General features: G+C 42.1%; 1 protein-coding gene across 5 annotated transcripts in view; it reads left to right on the forward strand.

Annotated features, from left to right (window-relative positions):
- The window catches only part of robo1 (roundabout, axon guidance receptor, homolog 1 (Drosophila)), a 269,624-nt gene that overhangs the window by 216,358 nt on the left and 30,892 nt on the right, over positions 1 to 22,374 (forward strand). For all 5 annotated transcript variants that reach the window (XM_058413415.1, XM_058413419.1, XM_058413416.1 and 2 more), the window contains 12 exons: positions 3,278 to 3,435; positions 7,140 to 7,260; positions 8,691 to 8,829; positions 10,857 to 10,984; positions 13,189 to 13,197; positions 15,665 to 15,789; positions 16,688 to 16,859; positions 19,197 to 19,402; positions 20,616 to 20,697; positions 21,026 to 21,194; positions 21,487 to 21,653; positions 21,747 to 21,868. In XM_058413415.1, coding sequence (XP_058269398.1) covers positions 3,278 to 3,435; positions 7,140 to 7,260; positions 8,691 to 8,829; positions 10,857 to 10,984; positions 13,189 to 13,197; positions 15,665 to 15,789; positions 16,688 to 16,859; positions 19,197 to 19,402; positions 20,616 to 20,697; positions 21,026 to 21,194; positions 21,487 to 21,653; positions 21,747 to 21,868 — 1,598 coding nt within the window. The remainder of the gene's footprint in view (positions 1 to 3,277; positions 3,436 to 7,139; positions 7,261 to 8,690; positions 8,830 to 10,856; positions 10,985 to 13,188; positions 13,198 to 15,664; positions 15,790 to 16,687; positions 16,860 to 19,196; positions 19,403 to 20,615; positions 20,698 to 21,025; positions 21,195 to 21,486; positions 21,654 to 21,746; positions 21,869 to 22,374) is intronic.

Here is a 22,374-nt window from a genome sequence, read left to right on the forward strand (position 1 = left end):
TGGTCAAGAATTAATGTTTAGATTAGTTATTCATTTAGAAGTGGGTGAAGTTTGCACAGGTTGGTGGTGACCCTTTACCTACTGGGAATTTGGGGGTAGTGGTAGCTCAAGTTGTTGAGGCTCTAGGTTGTTGATTGGAGGGTCAGGGTTCAAGCCCCAGGACTGCTAAACTGCTACTGTTGGGCAACTGAGCAAGGCCCTTAACCCTCCCTGCTCCAGGGGCTGTATAATAGCCGCATTCTGACCCCATCTTCCTCAGGTGGCATATGCAAAGAAAAGAATTCCACTGTGCTGTAATGTATGTGTGGTGATAATAAGCTCTTCTTCTTCTTCTTAAATCCTGGAATGTCGCTACCTCAGACAGATACCTGCCTGAGATTTTTAATCCCAGTGCCCTGACTTTATTCATGACAGAGGCATTCTTGTCTGTAGCAAGAGATACCTGTCTGAGGTAGCAGGGGATGTGGTTGCTTAGTGGTTAAGGTGTTGGGCTACTGATTAGAAGGTGAGTTTGTGAATCCCAGGTCCACCAAGCTGCCACTGCTGGGCCCATGAGTAAGACCCTTAACCCCCAGTTGTATAAAATGAGGTAAAAATGTAAGTCGCTCTGGATAATGGTGTCTGTGAATGTAAATACCTGTGAACCTCTTTGTGATTGTACTCGAGGTGTTGGTAGTGCTGCATTTAAGTCATGCCCCAAAGATCATATTTTTATGAGCTAGATGTTTACGAACACCACCGCCAAGTTTTCTTTGGGGGGGCGTGTCAGTAAGGCAACATGGTGGAGTCAGGAAAACAGATGTCTGCAGTCGAGGGTAAATTTCCTGGAATTAAATGTTTACTCGTGTCAGAAGCTGATTTCAGTTATGACGTGTTCGGTTTATGCAGCAAGTTATCCAAATCATGCTAATAATATAAAGAAAATATCAAGATATAGAATCGAATCCTAGCTATTTCACATGGTTTTCTGTTCAAATAAAAACATATGGCATATTATATAACAAGTAAGACATGTGGTGCTGCATGCACCTTGATACCACAACAAGGTCTTGCTTTTATTAGCTATTAATAGCTTCTGTAATTCTGGAAGCCCTCAACCCCCCAACCCCCCCCCCCTTTTCTCTCTCTCTCTCTCTCTCTCTCTCTCTCTCTCTCCTCTCGTGTCAGTAATCTGTCTTTCTCAGAGAGGAGAGGAGAGGTGAAGTGGAGGAATGCTGCTTTAATGAGAGCAGCGGGAGGGAGCGAGGTCCCGCTGTGAGCGCACCGGGTTTATAACTGCCGCATTGCTTCGTGAGAGATACACCAGAAAACATAGCTACAAATAGGACCTATGAAGCATGCAGGAGCAAACACCAAACAGAGAGATTGTCTTAACACGGATCCGTCCACAGTTCTCCATCTCGGACCACCGCGGTGTGACTTTAGCGTCCCTGTGCTGAGGCTCGGATCATGTTCGCACTTCTCATTAGATAAAGAGTGCAATTTTCCAGTTCGGGTTTCTTGTCTGGTGTGGAATGTGATTAATGTGTTCAGAAGAAATGTTCTTGTTGTTGGGTCCGTAAATAACGTCAAACCAAGTCTCATCTGGATCCTTTAGATGTTATTTGTATGTTTTTCCTCATGGTTCCTCATTAGGAATGTAAATCTTGATCCAGATGTCTGTAAAGCTGTTTGGGACGATGAATTGCTTTAGATTGTAAGATGTTTATCACAGCAAGTGTTTTCTGAGTATTAAAAAGTCACATTGGATAGATAGATAGATAGATAGATAGATAGATAGATAGATAGATAGATAGATAGATAGATAGATAGATAGATAGATAGATAGATAGACAGGCAGACAGATAGAGAGACGGACAGACGGATGGACTTTATTGATCCCATGAGGGAAATTCTTATGGTTAAATGAATAATCCAGGCTAGCAGTTATGTGGAAGCCCAGTGGTTAAGGTGTTGGACTGCTTTTCAGAAGGTTGTGAATTTGAATCTCAGGTCCACCGAGCTGCCACTGCTGGGCCCTTGAGCAAGGCCCTTAACCCTCAATTGCTAAATAAAAATGAGATAAGTCTCTCCAGATAAGGCATCTGCCAAATGCCGTAAATGTTAATGAGGCTAAGACTCCTCTTAAAGAGCTTATCTAGGTTCAAGTGAAACCATGCAGTTATTTATAAACTGGAGTTAGAAAGGAGAAAGTTAAGGATAAACGGAGATAAGCTGAGCAGAAGGCTTGATTTTCCTCGCTGATTCCGTCGAACACTTTCCCTTTGACAGAGATTCGGATGCTGTTATGTTTTAAGGTTGCCCCCCCCCCCAGTTTTAAGGTAACTGTGGGAGAGCCGAACCCACTGTGCAGTTACAAGCAACAGAAATTGGGATCTTATGGCCAATTAAGCGCTTAAAGGCTCGAAGGAATTTGTAGGAAGTCAGGAGTTCAGGTTACGTCTCTCGCTTTGATCTGAGACACAGGATCGTCAGAGAGATGCGAGAGATTGAAGTCCATGAGAGCTTGAGGAAATACTGTGAATTTGAAATAAATGTAAAAAAAAAAACCAAACATCCGGTTCTGTTTACCAGGTTAGCGAATGTTTCGGTTTTGCTGCACGACTTCGAACAGAATGTTATCTCATCTCAACAGCGTGTGAGACAAATAAACAATTAACTGCACGACACAAACGGACGGGTTTCTCCAGAAGGCAAACAAGACAAAAACAGCTCACATACCTGAGCATCGAATTTAGACGGATCATACGCCTCAGACAGAAGCTAAAGACGTAATCCGGGTGGAAATTTTCATCCTATTTCATAAATTGTGTTTGAAAGTTTAGTTAAGATTCAGTTTCACATGCTCAAGAGCCAGAAAGATGGTGGTGGAAGTGTGGCTTTTCCTGTAAACTGTCCAAGAAACAGTAGTTCAGGCAGAAAAAAATAAAAAACTTGGGGGAAAAATGTTACTGAAATGGTGCCAGGGTGTAATGCGGAACCGTTCCGTGTGTTTCTACCGGAAAGGCTTAGAAAATAAGTTCCACTTCACAACTAAGACACTGAGAAGAGAGAACCAGGGAACTGTTTCACAGGCAACTTGAGAACAACTTGTATTATTTATTGTACATCCAGTACCTGCTAGTAAAACATTAAATCACAGTGATCTTATTAACAAAAGCAACTGAGTGCTAATTTAAATGCTAATGCTAATAAATCTACCTTTTTTGGCAGCTACAAACCTGTAAGATATCAACGATTTAATTTTTTATATATCTCTTTCTCTCTTTTTCTGCAGTTCTCCGTGACGACTTCAGGCAGAACCCCAGCGATGTCATGGTGGCTGCCGGAGAACCGGCGGTGATGGAGTGCCAGCCTCCACGTGGACACCCGGAACCCACCATCTCCTGGAAGAAAGATGGCGTGAACGTAGACGACAGAGATGAACGTATAACAGTGAGTGCTGTGTTTATTGTATAAGACTGGGTTCATTTAAACTCCTGAGCTGCGTCTGAACGTCCCTAATGAACTAGAATGTACACGGAATGCACCGAATCGAATGCAGCATGTACTGAATCAAATGGAGTAGGTACCAAAATGAATCCTGACGTACTGAATCGAGTGTGGTAGGTACTGAAATGAATGGAGCAGTTACTGAATCGAATGCAGTAGGTACTGAATCAAATGCAGCAGATTCTGAATCGAATACAGTAGGTACTGAATTGAATACAGTAGGTACTGAATCCAATACAGTAGATTCTGAATCAAATACAGTAGATTCTGAATCAAATGCAGGAGGTAGTGAATTGAATGCTGTAGTTTCTGAATCAAATGCTTCGGGTACTGTAACAAATGCTGTACTGTAGGTATTGAATCGAATGAAGCAGGTATTGAATGAATTGAATGCAGCAGTTACTGAATCGAATGATGCGGGTACTGACTCAAATGCAGCAGTTACTGAATTGAATGCAGTAGGTACTGAACTGAATGCAGTAGGTACTGAATCAAATGCCGTTGCTACTGAATTGAATGCTGTTGTTTCTGAATCAAATGCTTCGGGTACCAAAACAAATGCTGTAGGTACTGAATCGAATGCAGTAGGTAGTGAATCAAATGCAGTAGGCAATGAATCGAATGCAGCAGTTACTGAATCGAATGCTGTAGGAACATTAGTGACAAGATGTGGGCCTGTCCACATCAAAGTGCAGTGACTCGACCAATAGGAGTGAGGACAGTAGAGGTCACGTGATCCACAGTGAAGCTCACACGCTGCTTGTCCTCCATCTCGTGTGATATGATGCAGATAAACACTGCTGGATTTTATATCTCTATAAACACCAAATCTCCCTCCAGAAACCGAGGGACCCGGAATACTCAATGCTCCACCCACTGAGAAACATTATCACTATGGCAACCAATCACAGTACAGAGACAGAAGAGTCGCAGCTTTAATTCAGTGATCAACAGTTTCTTTACCAGATTGTCACACACACACACAAACACTCTCTCTCTCTCTCTCTCTCTCACACACACACACACACACACACATTCTCACTAGTATTAGACCATACTGTGGATTATAGTGTGTGTGTGTGTGTGTGTTTTTCTCAGGAATTGTGTATATGCTTACTCACTCTTTTCAGTACTCTGTAGTTAAGCCTGTATTTTTTTCCTCGTTAAGTAAACGGTTTGTTTTGCTGTCACTGTGTGAAACATCCTGCTAAATGCCACATGGCGTGAAAATATCCTGCGATATCCCACATCGCCCACCGCTCTTCCCATAAATAAATCCATTACACACCTTATTTATTCTAGCTGTATCAGATCTGTTATTCTAACATTTCCAACACAAGCCATAACCATAACACTGAGCAAGCTTAGCCTTCTCGACGCTAAGCCAGAATTAATTAGTCACTCGTTAGCAAAGAAAAGTTATTGAATCCTCTTCTGACGTCAGTGCTGTGAAGCCGTGCTTCATTTTAACAGATGGTGAAATGAACCCCAAGCCATTTCTCAAACTCTCCGTGTGTAAGTCGTGTAAAAGAATGAATAAGACACGTTCGTCTGGAGCTAAAGTTTAACCTAGCAACACGTCGAGGTCGGAAAAGTGTCTCTGTTGATGAAATGCAGCACTCGAACCCGGGGCCACCAATTAGTTTCTTTTAATTAAGCGCGAGCCGAGCAGGGCCGCGAAATTCATCTGTCTTCTTTCTCTGCTACATGGAGCGAGAAAGAGAAATGAAAGTAGAAGGAAGAAAGAAGGAAAGACCTTGATGATATAGAGGCTCTATTCATTTATTTATACAGGATGTAAGCAGCAGCTCAGGGGCGTGAATAGCTTTAATCTGACCGCTAGCTGCGCGAGCCCAAGATTCACTTCAGCACTTAGCGGATAAACATGCAGGATTTGGAGAAGCTCCAGGCTCCTGAACCTGACTCACGTTAGGATTAGTTACAATTTGCACATCTTATCTTAATGACTCGGGGTGAATGGCGTCCAGCCGGTTGTTAAGAGTGTGTGTGTGTGTGTGTGATTACACAGCGTACAAACTGTACATGCTGCTGGAGATAAAAAAAAAAAAAATAGCAAACTGAAACACAGGTTTGTATGAATGTGGTTGATGTGATGTAGTAGCGTTGCTATGGTAACAGCTCATTCAGACGGTGGACGCTCGGGATAAAGGGATTAAAGACATGTGGAATCATCGATACGGGAGACGTTATACTGTAACACTCATGAAGGAGTCTCTAGTGTCAGTGTAATAGACAGAGGGGTCAAGGTCTCTCTCTCTCTCACTATTTCTCTTTCTCTCTTAGTTTCTCTCACTGTCTCTCTTTTGTTGTCTCTCTCTCTCTCTCTCTGTCTCTCTCTCTCTCTCCCTCTCCTCTTTGTTAGCCTCGTTCCATTTAATCCACTCAAACAAACAGTAAGTTAATGAGTTAATGACACTTCAGGACTCTCTCCATCACGACAGGGTTCCTGAAATAAACTCCACACTTCCTCCGCTTCACTTCAGCTTCACTCCTGTTGTTGTTGTTGTTTTTTTTTTTAAAGTTAAATTCAGCATTAATATTAAACAGAAGTCAGGGTTCAGTGCTGCTCAGTCGCCTCGTTTGTTTCAACGTTTTGGGATTTCGCCTCATGCATCTGTAATACTTGTGAATGTCCTGTAAATGTTTCTGGTGGATTAAAAATCACAGCTGAAGGGTCAGGAGAGTAAACAGGAGTCAGGTTTCCACACTGAGGTCCGATTATGAGCGTGTTTGTTCCGGCTCCTCTCGTTTCATCCAACCCCAGTGATTTGTGTTCATCTTGCATCATAACACACACATATGAAGAACACAACCATATCCACTCACCACTCACTCTATCTATCTATCTATCTATCTATCTATCTATCTATCTATCTATCTATCTATCTATCTATCTATCTATTAATTCTTCTTCTTATTATTATTATTGTTGTTGTTACACCATCATACACCGCCGTCACACACATCACTCCCACCCTCGCTGAGTCTCACCGTGTGGTCCCTCTAATACACCGATCACTTTCATGATGTGTGTGTGTGTGTGTTTCATTCAGGTAAAGGAGTGCCCTCATGAGTGCTTCAGAACAAAGAGGTGCCCCTTGACCTGTAATCAGATCCTTGGGAACATATAAGCTCACCTGCACACACACACACACACACACACACTCTCTCTCACACACACACACACACACTCACACAGAAATAAAACCCAACCCTCTGTGTCATGCTGTTATAGAAAACTAGAAATGATAAAGTTGGGTTCTGCTAAAACACGGAAGGACACTTTTATCCATTTATGGTTCCGGTTCCAGAAGTAGATTGTCCTGTTCTTCCTGTCATGAAGGCTGTTGGTGTTTCATTGAGGATGTTAGTGTTTATGTTGTAGAGTGCTTGTTAGTGTTTCATTGAGAATGTTAGTGTTGTGTTTTAAGGTGTTTGTTGGCGAATGTTGCTATGGAAACGGTTACATAGAAGAATGAATGTGTTGATGTAAACTGCACTTCTGCTCCAAAAAATGAATCCAGAATGAAGCAGCACTGTAATATCAGTGAACTGATCATGTCACATACAGAGACTTTAAGCACTCAGAAATCTCTTTTTTTTTCTTTTTTTTTCCCCCCGGACAGATCCGAGGCGGGAAGCTGATGATCACCAACACGCGGAAGAGCGACGCCGGGAAGTACGTGTGTGTGGGAACCAACATGATGGGGGAACGGGAGAGCGAGATCGCCGAGCTCACCGTACTGGGTAAGATTCACTAATTAACGAGTCACGGAGATGAGACGCACATTCCTCCGTTCATGTCCGTGATGTTTGAACGTAACATGCAGCAGGATTCTCTCCGTCTCGGATCTCCTGCTCTCCTGCTGATCTGGAAGATTTCCGTTGAAGTTGTGGGAAAGAAAGGAGAAGAGTCATGCTGCAAGACTCTGAGCTGATTTTAGCAACCAGTCAGTGTGAGATCTCGCTGAACTCTGCTTTAATCAGTATTTAAACATGCTGAGGAGCCTTCTCTCTCTCTCCCACACACACACACACACACCGCAGAATGTATCAGTCTGCGAGGGAGTGCATGAAACAATCCAGATGTTAGGAGTTTGCTCTTGTCCTGATGATCAGCTGAGGATATCGCTAAATCTCTTAAAGACACAGACAGAAGCTGAAGCTTGCAATCTAATGATTTTTTTAAAAATTATTAAACATCATCCTTTTTTAAAAAAAATATGTTTATAATAAAGTCATATTTTTTTACTTTTGCTGAACATCTGTGGAACATTAGTTATTTCCTGTTCTGAGAAACTGCAGAGCCTTACCTCTGACACTGGAGACTCCTTCCAGAAACATCTCCTTACGTCGTTACAGAAAAGCAAAGTTCTGATAAACGAGACGTTACCATAGAAACGATTAGAACAACTTAAACCTGGGACTTTTCAAATCTGGACCCTCTGACCAATCAGAATCCAGAAAATGCTGCTCTAGCTGTTCTTTAAGAGTAGTCGAGTTGATAACACACCATAAATTGTACACCGAGAGAGAGAGAGAGAGAGAGCGCTGCTATAAATGTAGAAGAAGAAGAAAAATGTCCTGGCTGACGAAAATGAAGAACAGAATTAAAAAAAAAAGTTGTTGAGGTCCAACCAGGTCTCATTCATACACATAAGGAGGACATTAAAACAGAGAGATAGAGAGAGACAGAGAGAGAGAGAGACAAAAAGAGTGAGAGAGAGAGACAGAGAGAGAGAGGAAAAGACAGACACAGAGAGAGAGTGACAGACAGAGAGAGTGACAGATAGACAAGGAGAGAGAGACAGACAGAGAGAAAAAGACAAAGACAAACAGAGATAGAATGAGAAAAGAGGACATGGAGACAGACGAGAGAGAGAGACAGACAGGCAGAAAGATAGAAAGAGAAAGGTAGACATGAAGATAGACAGAGAGAGGGAAAGACAGACAGAGAGAGTGAGAGAGAGGAAGAGACAGACACAGAAAGAGAGTGACACAGACAGAGAGAGAGAGAATAGGAAAGATCATTTTTCTCTTTTTCTCTCATTTTTATATTCAAGTCTATTCTTCCTCTCTCCCTGTAACTATCATCACATTTAAACAGAACATGAAAATCCTGTGTGTGTGTGTGTGTGTGTGTGTGTGTGTGTGTGTGTGTGTGTGTGTGGACACAGAGAGACCCAGTTTCCTGCGTAAACCGAGCAGTCAGTCGGTTCTGGTGGAGCAGAGTGTGGAGTTCAGGTGCGAGGCTCAGGGAGACCCGGTTCCCACCGTCCGCTGGAGGAAAGAGGACGGAGACCTGCCCAAGGGACGGTACGATACTGTGTGTGTGTGTGTGTGTGTGTGTTTGCTAGTATTTTTTAATCAGTAGTTACTACATGTGTCTAATGGAGGTTTTGGAGCACCATATGACCACAACACCAATTACTTTTTTAAAATTATTAATTTATTTACTTGATTTTTATGAATTAAATACTATCTTAATAAATACTGAATAGGTTAGTAGTGTTAACTAGCTACCCGCCTAGTCATCATCATCATCATCATCAGTTTTACATATGGTATCTAACTGAACATCATTGATTCTTCTGATTCCTTCATTATTGAGGTTTCTTTGGTGTTTGGTGGAGAATGTAGATTTAAGGTGTTTGATGGAGAATGTAGGTTTAAGGTGTTTCATGGTGTTTGGTGGAGAATGTAGGTTTAAGGTGTTTGATGGTGTTTGGTGGAGAATGTAGGTTTAAGGTGTTTCATGGTGTTTGGTGGAGAATGTAGGTTTAAGGTGTTTGATGGTGTTTGGTGGAGAATGTAGGTTTAAGGTGTTTGATGGTGTTTGGTGGAGAATGTAGGTTTAAGGTGTTTCATGGTGTTTGGTGGAGAATGTAGGTTTAAGGTGTTTCATGGTGTTTGGTGGAGAATGTAGGTTTAAGGTGTTTCATGGTGTTTGGTGGAGAATGTAGGTTTAAGGTGTTTGATGGTGTTTGGTGGAGAATGTAGGTTTAAGGTGTTTGATGGTGTTTGGTGGAGAATGTAGGTTTAAGGTGTTTGATGGTGTTTGGTGGAGAATGTAGGTTTAAGGTGTTTGATGGTGTTTGGTGGAGAATGTAGGTTTAAGGTGTTTCATGGTGTTTGGTGGAGAATGTAGGTTTAAGGTGTTTGATGGAGAATGTAGATTTAAGGTGTTTCATGGTGTTTGGTGGAGAATGTAGGTTTAAGGTGTTTGATGGAGAATGTAGGTTTAAGGTGTTTCATGGTGTTTGGTGGAGAATGTAGGTTTAAGGTGTTTGATGGAGAATGTAGGTTTAAGGTGTTTCATGGTGTTTGGTGGAGAATGTAGGTTTAAGGTGTTTGATGGAGAATGTAGGTTTAAGGTGTTTCATGGTGTTTGGTGGAGAATGTAGGTTTAAGGTGTTTGATGGTGTTTGGTGGAGAATGTAGGTTTAAGGTGTTTGATGGTGTTTGGTGGAGAATGTAGGTTTAAGGTGTTTGATGGTGTTTGGTGGAGAATGTAGGTTTAAGGTGTTTCATGGTGTTTGGTGGAGAATGTAGGTTTAAGGTGTTTGATGGTGTTTGGTGGAGAATGTAGGTTTAAGGTGTTTGATGGAGAATGTAGGTTTAAGGTGTTTCATGGTGTTTGGTGGAGAATGTAGGTTTAAGGTGTTTCATGGTGTTTGGTGGAGAATGTAGGTTTAAGGTGTTTGATGGTGTTTGGTGGAGAATGTAGGTTTAAGGTGTTTGGTGGAGAATGTAGGTTTAAGGTGTTTCATGGTGTTTGGTGGAGAATGTAGGTTTAAGGTGTTTGGTGGAGAATGTAGATGTAAGGGTTAAAAACATTAAAAAATGTTTTTGACTCAGTATAGGTCTTGGGTTTTCAAGCCATTTGGGGTTTTAATTTTGAATGTTATTGTTTGGGTTTTAAGGTGTTTATTAGTGTTTGGGTTTTAAGGTGTTTGGTTCTTTTATGTTTAAGGTGTCTATTAGCGTGTTTTTTAAATGTTGGTGTTTGGGTTTTAAGGTGTTCGTTATTGTTTGTTGAAAAATGTTAGTGTTACTGGTGCTGTGTTGGGAATTGAGCATGTTTGGGTTTTAAGGTGTTTGTTAGTGTTTTATTTAGAATCTTAATGTTTGAGTTTTTAGGTTTCTGTTTCTTTGAGAATGTTAGTGTTTGGGTTTTAAGTGCTTTTTTTAAGTTTGTCTGTTGGTGCTGCATTGAGAAAGTGATCACAGATGATGTAAGTTTGATGTAAAGCATTCTCTTTTTTTTGCTGAAGTTCAGTGTTTGATGGCGTCTTACTGTGTTTGTTAGTGTTTCAATGAGACCGTGTGTGTGTGTTCCTCAGGTTCGAGATCCGTGATGATCACACCCTGAAGCTGAAGAGGCTGAGCTCAGCCGATGCCGGCTCCTACACCTGCCTGGCGGAGAACATGATGGGGAAGGCCGAAGCCACAGCCACCCTCACCGTCCACGGTGAGATGTCCAACACCTTTAATACCTTAAACGATTGCGCTATGTAAATACAGTCTGTGCTATAATTATTGGCACCGTTCTTAGAAACGATATTCAGTCATGCCTAGAGGGTCTTATCTCATCCTCCTAAAGGGTGCCAATAATTCTAAACTTGGCTCGTGAACTGATAATCACTTCATCTAGAGAGGTTCGAAGCGTGTCGTTACTGTAGCCTCATCGCCTCTAATGAAGATAAACAATACAATGTTTTGTGAGTCTGGTTTCTCCCACATGATTGCGTAGCGTTGGTTTTAGCTCTGCTCCAGCTCCTCTGAGGAAGAGATAATAGGATAAGCTCGGCATTCCTGCTCAGAGTGGAACAGGAAGTGGTGTGTAAGTGTCCGCCAGGGGGGTTCGGCTGAAGAGCGCTAAAGCCCTGAGGAGTTGACTCCCATTTAACATCATTCTGATGCCATCAGCCTGGGAAGAAAAGTTGAGAAATAGAAGAGCGAGAGGAATATTTTGTATTTCCAGGCTAATAAATGGCGAGATTTTGAATAAAAATCCTCTTGCACCATGATTTAATACAGAAACGTCTTCCAGACTCGACACAGAATATTCTCCTGATGCTTTTATAACAGTTAAAATAGATTTTATGACACGTCGTGTAAATCATGGCTATTGCGCTCTGGCTCTACAGTAAACATTCAACACGGGGAAGCGCGAGTGTTTCCCTCTCTCCTGGCTGAACAACGACGCCATTGTGCTTTTAAACCCTCCAGCGTGAAATTTCTCTTTTCCTCTCCAGCTCCGGTTACGAGGCTTTCCTGCACACCACAATCAGTGCGTGATTGTTTTACGACGGACACGTTTAGAAAAGACGTCAAGTCAGACACCTCGTTTAGTTCAGAAATACGCCCGAGGCGGAGATTCTGTTCTGAAACGGTGCGTGTCGCGGATTATTTTGGGTAACGCTCAGCTAGACGTAGCAGATACGGCCTTTGTTTGGAACAGAGTATGAAGTCATTCCAGAAATAAAAAATTAGCCGTGAAGAGATAATGCAGGGTTACAAACAAGGCCTTCCTCTTCTGGTAATTTTAGTCGTTAGAGCTGATCTACTTGCGGAAAGCCGGAGTCCTGCGAGCGGCCGTGTTAATGGGGCTTGTACAGGAAGGGGAGAGGGGAACTTTTTAAAAGGAAAAAAGAAAAGAGATTTACACGTCTGCCTGTTCGCAGATCTCTCCATCGTAGCCTCCTTCCAAATGAACGGCGCAGTGGAGAGTAGATAAGATATTAGAAAATGATGAAGCGGCTTTTCGAGTCTTGTTTTGCAAGATTTCATTCATTACATCACTGGATGTTGGATGAACTCCAAATGTATTCGCTTTCAATGAGGAGGAAAAAGGCAGGAACACGAAATTAGATTCTAGGTGTCTTTGTATTTTTTTTTTACTTTTTTATACCACAGCGACTCTGAGTTCTGAAATCTGATTGGTCAGAAGGTTTTCTCTCGGCTTTCAGTGTGTTTTAGACGTGTGTTTTTCCCTCTGTTGGAGAACCTTACACTTTTTTACTGGTTGAAGATGAAATCTGAGCTGCTTTTTAGATGAACAAGCACTTGGAGCATCTCAGAGAGCAGGAATGGGTTCGATATCAACATTTACTTTGAAGATACAAACATTTGAGTGGGAAAAAAACAAACCCTCAAACTTTTCTAAGAATATATTAACCCCTAGTAGGCTTAAAAAAACCAAGAAATTCTTCTGAAACACTACAAACTCTTTAAGTCCTGAGTGTCTACTTTCATATGAGCTTCATATTAACCTCCACTGTGGAGTGGAACATGACAGACACTCAATTATCAACATGGACTCAACATAAACAGGAGGAAATAACATTTTTTAGCTTTGACTGACTTTTTGTTTTGCTTAATTTGGGGGAAAAAAGAACTTTTAAAAAGAGCATAACAAATGTTCCACATGAAATACACACGTTTAACGTATTAAAAAAGTAAACACAAATCGCTGTAGTATAAAAGGAATAAAACACATTTATGTCTTGAACAGCTCATCCCCTAGTGTTTCATTCCTGCCTTGTCGTGTATCAGATACACCGTGTTCGATGTCTTGTATCATTTCATTTTGCCTCATGACAGTTCTGATTTATTTACTCATCTATCACATGTTGTTTTTTCTTTTCTTTTTATCTTTTTTTCCTCTTTCAGTTATGTCTGGTAAGTCGCAATGCCATCATCCGTCACCTTATATCACTGCCCTGACAGCAACAGGAAGTTGTCAGAAGCACCATCCACCATCCACCTTCCATCTTCCCACCAATCAGCACGCTTGTCTCGGTTGTCATCGGCAACGCTGACTGACACCCACTACAGAGCGTTTGTGGGTTAAGCGCTTGGGTAAAAAAACAAAAACAAAAAAAGCTAGTTCCAAGCGTTCAAGGTAATGTTGTCAAAGAAAATTGCCTGGTTTTATTCCACTGAAGCTTCACGTCTTTCTAAATTCTCATCTTTGGTCCTTCAGAGCTCTGGAGTACGAGGATTGACAGCCCTGAGATTGCTTTAGGGTTCAATTGTGGCTTTTGGCTGTAAAAGAGAAACCCATCGTGGTCGATATTCGAGGTGGGGGGAAGTAGCTGCTGTCACGTTTTATTTTATTAGCATCAGGAAAAAAAAGAGTAGAGAATCTGGTGGATGCTTATCGACATGGAGGATAGAAAGCAGCAGTGCTCATGAGCACGGAGATGGAGTTTTTCGTCATTAAGATTCATGGGAAGTCTGCGTCTCACGCCCACCTGCCGCCGTCACCGGGACAGATGGCCCAAATTTATCCCCTGTTCCAGTGGCAGTGTTAGCGCTCACTGCCCTTGCCTATGCAAATGAAGCCACCGGGAGTTTCACGCCTGCTTTCCTTTCATTTACGTTTATTTTATGCCAACACCACATCTCCTTTAACATGGATAAATAAATAAATACATAAAGTGTAGACTGGAATTTGTGGGAATTTCTCTTTAATCGAACCGCGAAAAGCTTAAAACTAGCGTAAAGGCGTTTTTCCAGACATTCAGTCCATGTGGTAACCATAGCAACCGCAGTGAAAGCAAGGCTATGCAAGAAGAACTTCTCATTTGAGCCAAATATGAACAAGGGAAGTTTTTTAAAAAAAAAAAAAAATCAGTGCTACACTATATTGCCAAAAGTATTCGCTCACCCATCCAAATAATCAGAATCAGGTGTTCCAGTCACTTCCATGGCCACAGGTGTATAAAATCAAGCACCTAGGCATGCAGACTGTTTTTACAAACATTTGTGAAAGAATGGGTCGCTCTCAGGAGCTCAGTGAATTCCAGCGTGGAACTGTGATAGGATGCCACCTGTGCAACAAATCCAGTCATGAAATTTCCTCGCTCCTAAATATTCCACAGTCAACTGTCAGCTGTATTATAAGAACGTGGAAGTGTTTGGGAATGACAGCAACTCAGCCACGAAGTGGTAGGCCACGTAAACTGACGGAGCGGGGTCAGCGGATGCTGAGGCGCATAGTGCGAAGGGGTCGCCAACTTTCTGCAGAGTCAATCGCTACAGACCTCCCAACTTCATGTGGCCTTCAGATTAGCTCAAGAACAGTGCGCAGAGAGCTTCATGGAATGGGTTTCCATGGCCGAGCAGCTGCATCCAAGCCATACATCACCAAGTGCAATGCAAAGCGTCGGATGCAGTGGTGTAAAGCACGCCGCCACTGGACTCTAGAGCAGTGGAGACGCGTTCTCTGGAGTGACGAATCGCGCTTCTCCATCTGGGGATCTGATGGACGAGTCTGGGTTTGGCGGTTGCCAGGAGAACGGTACTTGTCTGACTGCATTGTGCCAAGTGTAAAGTTTGGTGGAGGGGGGATTATGGTGTGGGGTTGTTTTTCAGGAGCTGGGCTTGGCCCCTTAGTTCCAGTGAAAGGAACTCTGAATGCTTCAGCATACCAAGACATTTTGGACAATTCCATGCTCCCAACTTTGTGGGAACAGTTTGGAGCTGGCCCCTTCCTCTTCCAACATGACTGTGCACCAGTGCACAAAGCAAGGTCCATAAAGACATGGATGACAGAGTCTGGTGTGGATGAACTTGACTGGCCTGCACAGAGTCCTGACCTCAACCCGATAGAACACCTTTGGGATGAATTAGAGCGGAGACTGAGAGCCAGGCCTTCTTGTCCAACATCAGTGTGTGACCTCACAAATGCGCTTCTGGAAGAATGGTCAAAAATTCCCATAAACACACTCCTAAACCTTGTGGACAGCCTTCCCAGAAGAGTTGAAGCTGTTATAGCTGCAAAGGGTGGACCGACGTCATATTGAACCCTATGGATTAGGAATGGGATGTCACTTAAGTTCATATGCGAGTCAAGGCAGGTGAGCGAATACTTTTGGCAATATAGTGTATTACAAGCGAGTCGCATGCTAGCTAGCAAGCTACATGACGCTACGAATAATAACTGTGTAAAGATATCCGAAGTAAACCACAGCTCTGTTGGATTCATTTTTCTGATTGGTCAGAAAGTGTTCTGTAAGAGTTACATTTCTGAGGTATGAGTGTTTTATATTTACTAGGTTTATGAAGTCTTTGATGCTGTGTTGTGTCACTTCCTGTATCAGTGATTAACATGTACTTTCTCACACACACACACACACCTCAGTGCCGCCAGTGTTCGCGGTGCGGCCGAGGAACCAGGTGGTGGGGTTGGGACGCACCGTGACGTTTCAGTGCGAGGCGACAGGAAGCCCACAGCCGGCCATCTTCTGGCAACGAGAGGGAAGTCAGGTGAGAGAAAAAGTTATTCCAAAGTATTTCTTTGTTGTATGAAAAGTATCTACTTATTACAAGCGAGTTATCTGAGAAAAGAAATTCGAACGATGCTGCGTTTGTCATAACGAGTATCTCGGGTATCTCGTTATTATAAGCGAAGCATCTCATTATCATGAGAGAAACATCTTCTAAGAGATTGACTTGTGTGTGAGCAGCTCATTATTATCTCAAATATTTATTAGTCATTGGATAGTATCTCATCTTATAGTAAGAAGTCGTCTCATGTTTGTGAGCATTTCGTTATTATCTCAAGTATTTATTAGTCATTGGATAGTATCTCATTATTGAGAAAAACATCTTGTAGTAGGAAATCGTCATGTTTGTGAGCAGCGCATTATCTTGTATATTTATTATACTTATTGGATATAATTCCTAATTGTGCTCGCGAACGACCCCCCCCCCCGTAAATTATTAATAAGCCATGCTCAGCAGCTGATACTGAGACAGATCTGCTTTCCGTCTAAATGTCTTCATTTCCTTGATGATTTATTGCAGGTTTGGTAATAAGTTCGTAGTATGACCCACCCCGAAACCTCATGCATGAACCCCCCCAAACACACACTCACACACCCTGCTGTGGGACAGATTTATGAACTCCTCAGTGATCCAGCTCCAGCTGTGCTTATTAAACACACCTTCAGGGAGAACCACACACTCCGCTTGAGGTAGCCAGACAGAGTGATCTCAACACACACACACACACCTGCCCCAGGACTGTCAGAAATACCACAAGAGCATATTTTCACACCGAACAGCTTCACTTCACACATCAGTGTCCTGTTTTTTTTTGTTGTTTTTTAAAGTAAATCTCTGTTACACTTCTCCCCTCAACCTCGTCCTCCTCCTCCTGCAGAACCTGCTCTTCTCATCCCAGCCTCCTCAATCCTCCAGCCGCTTCTCCGTCTCTCAGACCGGGGATCTGACCATCACGGGAGTGGAGCGTGGGGACAGTGGATACTACAGCTGCCAGGCACTCAACATCGCAGGAAGTGTGATCACTAAAGCTCTGCTGGAGGTCACCGATAGTAAGATACACACACACACACACACATTAAAGAAACACACACATTCAAAACACTGTATTAGGTTTGCCGAGTGGTGGAACAGAAAAGCGTCGGCTTTGTGAAACGCCAGTGCCAAAAAATGGAAAAAAAATTAAATCAATTAAAAAATTTTATTAAAGTTTAATTTAATTTTTTATTTATTTTTATTTATTTATTTATTCATTTTAATTAGTTTATTTATTATAAATACATTTTTTGTGATTGATCTGTCCAAAAATGCTTGATTTTTGTGCCTTTTTTTAAACATTATTTTTAACAATTTTGCAACTTTTTTTAAATTATTTTTTTATTTATTTATTTTTTACTTCAGAAATTTTCTCAAATCGCTGAAATCACAATCTCAGGATTCTTCTTTTAAACTCCTTTCAGTGAGAAACGTCTGTAATAACTTTCTGTCAGAGCTGGGCTCGGGATCACACGTGACTAGAAGAGGGATTTAAAAAAATTCACGAGATCGTCCAAATATCGTGGAAAACTTCCTTGATTTTACGTTAATTTTTGGGAAATCGTAAAATCCTCACAGTAGCGTGATCGCTCTTTTCCGTTGCTTTATTTCCATTTCTATCTCTTGAAAATATAGCAGCCTTCTTATCAAGTGTATTCTACCATCACTTCTTCTGTTTTTTTCTTTAACTAAATTTATGTAAAAAAAATTACAATTTTGCAATCTTGTTGACACATCGCTTCGTTCCGATCTTCTAGGAAGAAGTTTGCTAGGTTAGTTACCTTGTGTCACCTTTACTTTCTGCTTAAAACTTGTCTTTTCACACCACAAGGGGGTGCCAGAGCCTGGCTATCCATCCATTCATCCATTTTCTATACCAGCTTTATTCCTAATTAGGGTCACAGAGATCTGCTGGAGACTATCCCAGCACATATTGGGTGAAAGGCAGGGGTACACCCTGGACAGGTCACCAGTCCATCACAGGGCCACACATATAGACAGACAACCACACACACTCACTCCTATGGGCAATTTAGAATCACCAATCAACCTAATGTACATGTTTTGGGAGGAAACCGGAGTACCCGGAGTAAACCCACGCAGGCACGGGGAGAACATGCAAACTCCACACAGAAAGGCCCCTGGCCAATTTCAACAATTTTTCCAAATGAGTTTGCTTTTCTTTATTTTATTTTAAAAAATCAAGGCTAGCTTTTGTCTTATACAAAGATCGCCATCTAGTGAGCAGTTTAGCAAACATTCTGTCGTTCATTTAGAAAGAAAAAAAAAGTAAAGATTCTTGAGACAGGAAGCCGTAAATACATCCTCGCTGGTCATAATAACAGCGTCTCAGTAATTACATAATTTATTGCTGTTCCATGTCAGTAATAATGAATCATTTTACCTTTTTCTTTTGGTTTATCCCGCTCTAAGCTCTGAGAGACCTAACCGCTAATACGGCTAGCGGTAGCAAAACAAACGGAGCTTTTTTGCTAATTTATGTTTCCGTCCTGTTTATACAGTGGATATGGGCTGGTTTAATAGTCTTAATTAAAGTGATTGATATCTCAGCAGTGTGTGTATTTTTACGCCGGTGTTGTAAAGCCTAGTGCACGCACGTGTTAGCATGCGTGCTGGAGCCTGCACTTGTCCGAGCGTGTACGTGAGGGTGTAACGTTCTCCGCCACGTTGTGTTTACGTTCTACAAAGAGTTCGGCGCTCGGAATGTTGGAGCAATTGATCGTCTTATTCCGTTCACCGTTGCTCAGCTACTGCTGCTGAATGAGAGGAAAATTGCTTCCAGGTGAAAAAATTAGCTTCTATCACGCGTTCTCTCTCTCTCTTTAGCTCTCTCTCAAGCTCTCTCTCATTTTATCTTCGTGTTGATTTATTCTCTATCTATCTATCTATCTCTCTCTCTCTCTCTCCCTTTTACTCTTATCTTCAATTTAAAGTGTTTATACCCTCTCTCTCTTTCTCTCTCAATTCCAAGTGTTGATTTGCTCTCTCACTTTCACTCTTACTGTCATTCTCTCTCGCTCTCTCTCTGTTTATCTGTTTAATTTGAAGTGTTGATTTTCTTTCTCTTTTTCTCACTCTCTCCTTTTATCTTCAGTTCCAGATGTTGATTTACTCTCTCTCTCTCTGTCTCTCTCCTCTGTCTGTCTCTCTCTGTTTATCTTCAATTTGAAGTGTTGATTTTCTTTCTCATTTTCTCTCCCTTTCCTTTTATCTTCAGTTCCAAACATTGATTTACTCTCTCTCTCTCTCTCTGACTTTTTGTCTCTCTCTCCATTTATCATCAATTCTAAGTGTTAATTCTCTCTCTCTCTCTCTCTCGCTCTCTGATCCAGTCATTTCAGATCGTCCTCCACCGGTCATCCGTCAGGGACCGACCAATCACACGGTTCCGGTGGACGGTACGGTGGTTCTGGGCTGCAGGGCGACAGGAAGTCCTCCTCCAACCATCCTGTGGAAGAAAGACGGAGTTCTGGTGTCTGCTCATGACTCCCGCTTTAAGCTGCTGGACTCTGGAGGTCTGCAGATCCGATACGCAAAGGTACGACTCTCAGAACGTCACTGAGCAGCATGCAGTGTTTATACTGTCAGGTTTGAGTACACCTTTAACTCACACTCTAGGTTTTTTCAACACTGGCTTTACTGAATAAAAACACTGATCTGTGAATTGAGGAGCTGAGTTTAATTGTTTAGTTGGCTGATTTTGATTGGCTGAGTTTAATTGGCTAATTTTGATTGGCTGTGTTTGATTGGTTAAGTTTAGTTGGCTAATTTTGAATGGTTGACTTTAATTGGCTGATTTTGATTGGCTGATTTTGATGAGAGTGAGAGAGAGAGAGCGGGAGAAGAGAGTGCAAGACAGGTCTCTCTATAACTGCCATCACATTTAAACAGAACATGAGCCAATTAGCAAGAACTGAAAATCCTGTCTGTGTGTGTCTGTGTGTGTGTGCGTGCGCACTCAGAGCTCAGATCTGCAGGAGTTTTTGCAGATAGAATCGGAATTAATTGTCTGATTACTGAATTTATATTGAAGCAGTCGAGTCTAGGGAATTGTGACATCAGTGAGGTAATTTTTTCCATTTCTTTCTTTTTAGACACTGCTCTCTGATTTTATTTCCATCCCCCAGGCGTCATTTATCAATCTGAATAAGAACAGATTTATTATTAAACCAGTTGTACGAGTCGTAAATACCGAGCGTAGCTGTAAACTGTAAACAAACAGAAATATTTGTTAGATTTTGTTTATTGCTTATTACTTATATGATGTATTAATAATTTTTACAGACATGGAAGTGAGACAGAATAACTTCCTGTTCTGTCTATAAAATAATTTCCACTTCTCTCTTTCAGCCTTTATCCTGATTGTTCATTTCGTGCTCCGTCCGTCTGTGTACATGTCCTTTTATGGAGTTTTGTGGGCGTCACTTTATGCAAATGAGCTGTGATCCACACACAAGGACGAAGATAATCAGGCTTTCTGGAAACATTTATAATCACACAATTTTACTAAACGATTGATCAATGAGGCTCTAGGACTGTTTTTTTCTTTCTTTTTTTCTCTCCACTCCTGAGGAAATTCCAATTCCTTGGTCAATTCCTTGAACATGTTGGAAGTAGGTCTGATAATTTTGCTGTCACTCAAATGGACATCTCGGCCATTTTAGAAGTCACTTCTTTTGTGGTAAAGTCGGAGAAAAACCTGTGTAGATAAATGATTTTTCATTCTTTCACTCTGTTTTATTTTGATTTAGCTTGGAGACATGGGTGTGTATACATGTGTAGCGTCCAGTCCCAGTGGAGAAGCATCATGGAAGGCCTACCTGGAAGTTCAAGGTTGGGACACACACACACACACAGTCAGGATGAGTGGATAGAGAGAGAGTGAAGGCAAATGAAACATGAATGACTCTGTAATTGCTTGTCTCCGTCCTTCATATGAGACTGACATTATAATAACTTGAGATGAGAGGTGGCGAGAGAGAGAGAGACGGGGAGAGAAAGAGCGAGAGAGGGGGAGAGATGTACAGAGAGAGAAAGGGAGAGAGAGAAGGAAAGAGAGAGATGGAGAGGGGGAGAGAAAGGGAAAGGGAGAGAGTGGAGAGTGAGAGAGAGAGACTTTCCTGCTCTTTTTGCATCACCTACGTTTTCCTTCCTGTTCCAGAGTTCGGTATCGGAGTTCAGCCTGGTCGACCCACTGACCCCAACCTGATCCCCAGCGCTCCCTCCAAACCCGAGGTCACTGATGTCACTCGTACCACCGTGTCTCTGTCCTGGAAGCCTGACCTTCACTCCGGAGCCACGCCCACCTCATACATCATCGAGGCCTTCAGGTAGCAGCTTTAATCCGCTACTTATCTCCTTCTCTGTACGGGTGAAAATCCTGAAAACAGCCGATTCTGGACACGAGGATTTTAAAATGAATTACCTTGCAGGTGAACTTTAATTTTTTGTAAATTTGTAAACCTGAGGATCATTCCTTCTCCACCAACAATCACCGCTTGAGACAATCCTGGAAATGAAAATCCAAAAACTGAGCTTAACGCTACCTCGGTTGCTAAGTAGCGACTCAGTTGAGGTGTGAGTAGAAACAGTGTTAAGTGTCCAGTGTTGTGTTTCCTGCAGTCATGCAGCAGGCAGTAGCTGGCACACCCTAGCAGACCACGTGAGGACCGAGAGCTATGTGCTGAAGGGCCTGAAGCCCAGCGCCGTCTATCTCTTCCTGGTAAGAGCGGCTAACGCATACGGCCTGAGTGACCCGAGTCCCATCAGCGATGCCATCAAAACACAGGGTGAGCTGTGCAACATCACTAGCATTCAGTAAAATGCTAATACATTCTGAGAGCTTTAACTGAGTTTTGATGTTTGTGTGTGGGGGTATGCAGAAATTCCTCCAACCAGTCAAGGAGTGGAGCACGGGCAGATCCAGAGGGAGCTTGGGGACGTTGTCATCCACCTCCACAACCCTACCATCCTTTCCTCCTCCTCCATCCGTCTGCAGTGGACAGTAAGATATGCTTCTCACTTCTCAGTGTTCTTTCAGCACTGATTGGAAAATCTGATCTTCTCTGAATGTTCACACCACCAACACAGCCACACCACTATCACAACCACCACCAAGCACCAGATTTCTTTTTGTGATGAAACAGAAATACGCCAGCATTCCTCTTTTGCTTTTCATTTGCATAAAGTTTTGCATAAAGCCAGTTTGATCTCGTTGGTAATGATTGTATCGTCTTTCTGTCACCAGCAGATCCGCTTTAAAATCCATGACTTCTAGCTGCTTTGTCATGTCATAGCTGTCATTAATTGTGAGGCCAGGGTCAGAGTAGAACGTCACGAGAGCATGAGTTCTTATGTTGTTGATGAAACAAATGTTAAAATCTGCTTAATAATATAAGGTCTAGCAGGTAAGAAGCGATGCACGGGTTCCAACACTTATTTACAAATGAGCCTCATCTCATCTAACCTCATCTCTTTTTTTTTTTTTTTAATCAGATTTTTTTAAACAAT

The sequence above is a fragment of the Hemibagrus wyckioides genome, linkage group LG17 (genome assembly GCF_019097595.1).
Source record: "Hemibagrus wyckioides isolate EC202008001 linkage group LG17, SWU_Hwy_1.0, whole genome shotgun sequence".
Lineage (NCBI taxonomy): Eukaryota > Metazoa > Chordata > Actinopteri > Siluriformes > Bagridae > Hemibagrus > Hemibagrus wyckioides.